Here is a 7,500-nt window from a genome sequence, read left to right as displayed (position 1 = left end):
TGGCTTAATATGTGTAGGAAATTGCTGTCTTTGTGTATCAGCCTTGTATAACTGTTACTTTTTCCTGTAGTATAATTCAGTGCAAAGTATCATTGGTAAATTGATTTATAGCCACTGTTGCAACATGTAATTTATTTTTTGAACCAGAGTTTTCCAAACTAAGCTATGAAATAGTCTATTTAAATTTTATGAGAATAGACCAAGGCAGCAGTGATAAGCAAAACATTGTATCATGCAATTTTCCTGATTTTCTTTTAGTAGTTGTCTCATGCTCTAACATCAGCTTCATATCTACCATTTCTCATATCACTATATTTAACATTTATAACTCTTAATCCAATTGGCATAGATTGCAAGAATACATGCCATGTCCAATGTAATATAAGTTTATTTATTGTATTTACACATAGATGGCTCTACAGGTGCTTAGTCACCAAGAAGTCAGTTATTAATCCTACATATCTGTTTACCTTTTTCCTTGACTTTTGGAAAGGGTCTTTTGTATTATTTCATGGTCTTAAATGTTACCAAGATTTTAATAACACTTTGATAATCATAACACCAATAACAATAATAACAGTATATCAGTTGTATTTCAAAAGAAAAAAACAAAAAAACACACATTTTCCCACAAATTCAAGGAATGGGGAAATTTGGATTGGTCACTATGGCCTACTAGGAGACTCCTTGCCGACTCAGCACATGTGGAGCCATCTGTATGTAACAAAATTCACAAAAAACTACAGAGGACAGAACATAAGTCCGTTGTGGTTGGGTTAAGTGTTTTTTCTTTATAAGGGATAGATTAGTAATGGTATGTTTGCCTTTTCTTAGAATAATGGGTAGCTATGTAGGATATAAAGAAGACCAGGATGTTCAGCTCACTCCAGGAGACCATGCTGTTGCTGGTGCTGTAAGTGGAATGGTCACTCGAGCTCTTATCCAGCCACTTGATGTTCTTAAAATTAGGTTTCAGGTAAATATGATGCAGGTCTCCTTTTAGATGATGTTGCAAAAGTAATAAGAGTATTGAGTGAAGAATATTGATATAAAGATTATTTTCAAATTGTTAAATGAGCATTAAGTCTATAAGTATTTTGCATTGGTATTTAACTCACATTTTCATATTTCTAAAAGCTGCAAATTGAGCCAACCACAAGGCATGGCGGAGGGCTGTACCATGGGATTTTCCAGAGCCTATTCGCAATTGCAAAAAATGAAGGTCCTTCAGCACTCTGGAAAGGGCATCTACCAGCTCAAGCACTAAGTGTTGGATATGGTGTTGCACAGGTAAGATAATTTCTTAGTTAATTTTCAAAAATGTAACCAAAGCTATATTTTGATGTAACTCAGAATAATGATCAGTGTTTAGGTTTGAATACTGATTTATGGAACCAAAAAATTAGTTAATTACGAGGCAAGACGATACTCTTTTTTATTATCATGTAAACCATATATATATATATATATATATATATATATATATATATATATATATATATATATATTTTTAAACTCTTTCAGTTCTGGAGTTATGCAGTTCTTACTAAGGCAGCCACCGAGCATGGTTTCCCTCATGGATTGTGTGGAGGACTTGCTGGAGTTTGTGGAACCTTGATATCCATGCCATGTGATGTATTACGTACCAGAATGGTTGCACAAGGAACTCCAAAGGTGGATTCCATTCTTTGAATTTTGTAAATGTTTCTCAAATTATTTTACTTTTAGAAAATCTTGATTTCATTAGATGATGATGGAATTTTTTTTTTACATTTTGAGTGAAAAAATTGACAAACATCAGTTATAATTTTAATGTAAGATTATTCTCTGATTAATTATTTTCCCCTCTCTTGTTTATTTCTAATTTTTATAAGGTGTGTTAGTTGATATGTAATACCACATACAATTAATTGTTTCATTTCACAGTATTACAGTGGCATGATGGATGCAGCAGTGAAAATGGTTCGGCAAGAAGGAGCATTAAGCTTATGGCGTGGGTTTCTGCCAACTGTTGCTATGAATGCTCCAAGTTCTGGACTCATCTTCTATTTCTATCATGTGTTTCTTGCACTTACTAATAACCTTATTGGCGATGGTAAGATCTGAAACAGAAATGTAATTTACTTCCTTTTCTGAATGGAAAAATACTTTATTAACTTATGCTGATATACTATAATCATTTTTAAAAAATTTTGTATGTCTTTGTCAAGCAAAAATAGGATTCATAAGTTTATGAAATTCATTTATGTATTCCTTTCATAATCTGTTCACTGCATTAAATAAATGATTTATATGTAATAGGGATCTTTTTCTAGTTAATTATTATTTGTATGAGTGCTTGGGTGTATGTATCTGATGATGATTAAAGTCATGATAATAATGGTCGTAATAATGATAATGATGATAATAATAATAGTAATGATTATTATTTTGATGATGATGATGATGATGATGATGATGATGATGATGATGATGATGATGATGATGATGATGATGATAGTAAAAATGATAATGATATTAGTAATAGTAATTGTAATAATAATGATAATGATAAAGATAATGATAATCAACAAAATATGAATGATGATATGAATGAAAATAATGATGAGAAGGATAATAATAATGATATATATATATGATAATGTTAATAATGATAATAATAATAGTAAAGATGATAAAGATATAATGACAGTGAAAGCAGTAATGATGATGATAGTGATCATGAAAATTATATTACTAATAAAGTGATGATAATGATTTTGATTGGTAATGAAGATGATATAGGATATATAGTGTGATGTGCTTTGTTTATTAATTGGCCTGTCTTTGCTTCTCTCCAGTAGGCCACCTTCCCTGGCTGAGTTGCAGCGCTGTGAGTGGCATGGCTGCAGGTGTGTGTGCCAAAGTCGCTACATACCCTCTTGATGTTCTTAAAAAGAGAATGCAGATTCGAGGGTTTGAAAATAACAGAAAGCAGTTTGGCAAGGTATGTTAACTGTGACATGTGTTTTTATAGGCAGATATGTTCTCTTTAAGTAGTACTTGTATTTGTTATATGGTTCTGCGGAATATTATTTTCCTGTGACGGATTCGGGGTCCTTCCCTTCTACGATCATGTAATTTTTTTTTCTCATCCCTTATTTCTCAGGTGAATCTTTCTTTAGGAATAACAATAATGAAAATAATAATATTGATATTAATAATGATAATAATAATAATGATAATGATGATAATAATGATGATAATGATAATGATATTATGATGATGATATTAACAAAAGTAATAGTAATGATAATATAATAATGATAGTGATAATGTTAATAGCAATTATGATAGTAATGATAATAATAACTGTAATGATAAGTGATTATGGCAATGATCATAATAATAATAATAATAATAATAATAATAATAATAATAATGATAATGATAATGATAATGATAATGATAATGATAATGATAATGATAATGATGATAATAATGATAATGATAATGATAATGATAATGATAATGATGATAATGATGATGATAATTATAATGATAATGGTAATAATAGTAATAAAAATACTAGTACTCTTAGTAATAACTAATAATAATAATGATAAGAATAATGATGATAATGAAAAATAATAATAGTTAATGATGATGATGATAATGATAAAGAAAATGTTGATATTGATAATAATGATAATAATAGTGATAATAACAATGATAATGATATTAGTAATAGTAATAATAATAACAGCAACAACAACAACAATAATATAATAATAATAATAATAATATAAATAATGATAATAATGATAATAATATTGATAGTAAAAAATAAATGATGATGATGATGATGATGATGATGATGATGATAGTGATAATAATGATAAAAATGATAATGATATTAGTAATAGTAATAGTAATAACAGCAACAACAACAACAATAATATAATAATAATAATAATATCAATAATGATAATAATGATAATAATATTGATAGTAAAAAATAAATGATGATGATGATGATGATTATGATAGTGATAATAATGATAACAATGATAATGATATTAATAATAGTAATTGTCATATTATGTAGGATATTTATCATTGTATTATGATTATTATCGATATTGATATTGATAGCAATATCAAAGTTAGGTTTTTTATGAACTGCTAACTACAGTTCTTATTTTTTAAATTTCTTCCACAGGTTATTGTATATACAAATGTATGGAAGTATATATCAACCGTGATGCATGAAGAGGGCATCCAGGCGTGGTTTAAGGGACTTTGGCCAAGCATGCTCAAAAGTGGCTTGGCAACAGGTGTCATATTTGTTTCCTATGAAGCCACCTGTTATGTTATTGCTGTTGCCCGTGGGAAGAATACTGGTCCAAAAGACACTAGTACGTGATAATGATTACATATTTCTCTTTCTGTTTTTGTTGAATCTCGAATTCAGTCAAAATTGTTTCAGTGTAATGAAACCCTCAGAGAAGTGCCTTGTAGGTAATACTTGTATATACAGTTCTCTTCCCTCTAAAACATATGAACCCAGATATGGCATATTTTTCTCTACAATCTTAATTTTCTCTCACTCTTTTCTAGGATTTATTTAATGATATGTCAGATTATCTTGATGTTTCTGATTCAGTTGATATTAATTACTATTGCAGTATGAATCCAAATATCTTGAAAACTGTTATCTGTGATAATAATTTAGAAAATACAAAGATTTCTCAGACACAAGTTTTGTACAGTGTATATAATTTTTGTGAATATGATGATGATCATAATTTTGTGGATTCTTATATAATGCTGCACACTTAAAAGATATGATTACACATATCCAGTATGCAATAGTTATGTCTGTAGTATTTTAATTAAAGGCTGCTATATGCGGACATTTAGAGTATATCTGTTTTCTTAATTTTTCATGCCTTCAGCATTTACTTTCCTTGTGTAAGTACATACATGGTCAAGTATGATGTTGGCAAAGAACAGGTTTAGGAAGTCACACAGGAAAACAAAAAATAGATGCTGGTCAAATATTTTATTCTAGAAACATATATAATTTATAAATCAAGTTGTTTTGTTTTATATATATATATATATATACTGTGTGTGTGTGTGTGTGTGTGTGTGTGTGTGTGTGTGTGTGTGTGTGTGTGTGTGTGTGTGTGTGTGTGTGTGTGTGTGTGTGTGTCTGTGTGTGTCTGTGTGTGTCTGTGTGTGTCTGTGTGTGTGTGGGCGCGCACGCATGCGCACATGTGTATGTGCATGTGTGCACACATAATATAAAAATAATTGTGCTTATTTATATATGCATACAACTTAAATTAAAACAAGCTTCCTTACAAAAGGCAAAAGGTGATATATTGAGAAATTGGTCTAAAATAAGTGACTAGTGCTGATTCATCTACACACTAAGTAAAAAGTTAATGCCTATATATTCAGTACAAAGCATTTACAAAAGAAAACATTTTCTGCAATGCAGTGATATCTCCTTTCTGAAGAAATATAACAAATGCAACTGTAATAACTATGTCAATATAACAATAACACAACAATAACAAAATGTACAATCAAATATGGCATATTCCATGAATATAATGTACTTTCATTCATGTTTATAAAGTACAAACATGGTTTAAGAACTATTGGCTAATTTCAAAAGTACCCCAAAGACACACACACTGAAAAAGTCATGCACACAGACTAAAAAAATTACCAAATACAGAATCATAACTGCAGTCGCATGGAGAAAAACATTTTTTTTTATCACTCATATAAATATTTAAGACGGCATTCAGAATAAAATCTTCCACATTCAGTTTTTTACCTTCAGATACTAAGAGGAATGGCATGGTCATATATAAAATTACATATACACAGGAGAGGCACTAAAGGGAAGTCATGAAGACATGCTAATGTTTTGGAATGTTAAAGGTCAAATATTCACTTCGAGAAATCATAATTATTCATGAATTAGTATTCATGAATATGGATATTTATAATTCTTGGGTAAGGACCTTCACTGTGAGCCAACGGACTACTTCGCGCCATATTGGGAGTATGTCTGTATTTATCACTTCACGAGCCTTCAAATCGCATTGGTATCGGTAACCATCACACTGCTCTGACCTGTGAATAAACGGAAAATTTCAGTCAGTACATGAAGTCTTGAGGGTGATGTACATAAAAGCAATACACGCTTTGATCATTATATGCATTGATCCCTTTTTGCTTTTCTTCCTTGTCACTTAAGACTTCATGACTCCAAGAGAAGGGGGAAAAAGCACCACTGCCTAGTCTTTACAACATAAAAAACAACGATTACTTTCTTGCCGGTCCTCAGTTCCCAACAGTAACGACTAATTCCTCCCTTTTCCTCTCTCAGCTACAACGGCTCTATGTATCACAGTACACTCACCTGTCCCTTCCTTCTCGCACGGCCTCAATGTAGGACAGGAGCCTCCCGCCCTCAGCTGTATGTCGCAACTGTTGGCTCAGCTCCCAGATGTTGCCTGAGATCCTGAAGGAAAATAACTAAATTAGTTCATGGTAAACAATTCGTATTTTAAGGCCTTGTGTTAAGTTCGCAGAGATAGATAAAGACCGGTGATATAGGAAGACGCCAAAATGTATACTTACAAAGACTTATTTTGCCGTCGATGTTGAATAAAAATGGAGGAACTTAAACGTAAATATTCAATTTACGATGAAAGCATGCAAGGGAAGCAAAGCATCTCCAAGAATGACTCGTTAATACCCGAAGTGGACTTGCCTAGTTTCACTACCGATCAGGTCCGACAGTGGAGCGAAGGTTTCTGGGTCGCGGGACACCTCACACAAGACTCGGCGCCGACAGTCCTCGCGGTCCAGGTGAAGGTTGTTGAAAAAGTAGTCAAGGCGGGAGAGACGCATTGACACGTCCAGACGTTTGACATCTGTCGCTCCAGATGGAACTTCATCGAAGGATGTCAGGTGAAAGGGAGGTGTGATGTCTTGCGAAGAGGAAGAAGGATTGCTAGATGATGAAGATGATGAAGGATATGATGATGATGAAGATGAAGAAGAAGGATATGATGATGAAGAAGAAGGATATGATGATGATGATGAAGAAGGATATGATGATGATGATGAAGAAGGATATGATGATGATGGATATGAAGATGTTGAGGGACGAGGAAAAAAGGTGGGCCTTGAGGAGAACGAGGGCCGAGGACGCTCTTCAGGGACGTCAATGGGTTTGATGAGATCAAGACCTGAAGGAGACAGCGTGAAGGTGTAACATTAAACCAGAATATGTATCGAAGTGTTCCAAAAGAACCCACAGCTTATCCAACGAATTATATAGAATAACTTCATAAGATAAGTTAGGCAGTTGCCAAGGAAATAATGAAAACATAGTATATGAAGAGGAGGGAGATCGAAGACAGAAAGAAATACATGAAGTTCGCTTAACCACATGCAGTACTGCAGGTTATGTGGGCCTGATATATTGCC

The 7,500-nt window shown here is 32.2% G+C and overlaps 2 protein-coding genes across 3 annotated transcripts in view; one reads left to right on the top strand and one right to left on the bottom strand.

The window, feature by feature from the left end:
- The window catches only part of LOC125029243 (mitochondrial thiamine pyrophosphate carrier-like), a 5,703-nt gene extending 797 nt beyond the window's left edge, over positions 1 to 4,906 (top strand). Inside the window, exons 2-7 of one of the 2 annotated variants that reach the window (XM_047619136.1) lie at positions 835 to 976; positions 1,138 to 1,290; positions 1,525 to 1,674; positions 1,927 to 2,095; positions 2,844 to 2,986; positions 4,202 to 4,906. In XM_047619136.1, the coding sequence (XP_047475092.1) occupies positions 839 to 976; positions 1,138 to 1,290; positions 1,525 to 1,674; positions 1,927 to 2,095; positions 2,844 to 2,986; positions 4,202 to 4,405 (957 nt within the window). In that variant the 5' untranslated portion in view covers positions 835 to 838 and the 3' untranslated portion in view covers positions 4,406 to 4,906. Of the gene's footprint in view, positions 1 to 834; positions 977 to 1,137; positions 1,291 to 1,524; positions 1,675 to 1,926; positions 2,096 to 2,840; positions 2,987 to 4,201 lie in introns of both variants that reach the window. The other variant, XM_047619135.1, reaches the window with a different exon arrangement.
- Positions 4,907 to 5,204: 298 nt separating this feature from the next.
- The window catches only part of LOC125029242, a 32,092-nt gene continuing 29,796 nt past the window's right edge, over positions 5,205 to 7,500 (bottom strand). Inside the window, exons 5-7 of the mRNA XM_047619134.1 lie at positions 6,779 to 7,259; positions 6,425 to 6,526; positions 5,205 to 6,135 (exon numbers count right to left, since the gene is read on the bottom strand). Coding sequence (XP_047475090.1) covers positions 6,003 to 6,135; positions 6,425 to 6,526; positions 6,779 to 7,259 — 716 coding nt within the window. The 3' untranslated portion in view covers positions 5,205 to 6,002. The remainder of the gene's footprint in view (positions 6,136 to 6,424; positions 6,527 to 6,778; positions 7,260 to 7,500) is intronic.

This window comes from Penaeus chinensis, chromosome 9, assembly GCF_019202785.1.
Source record: "Penaeus chinensis breed Huanghai No. 1 chromosome 9, ASM1920278v2, whole genome shotgun sequence".
Classification (NCBI taxonomy): domain Eukaryota; kingdom Metazoa; phylum Arthropoda; class Malacostraca; order Decapoda; family Penaeidae; genus Penaeus; species Penaeus chinensis.
This window is presented reverse-complemented; position numbering and strand designations above follow the sequence as displayed.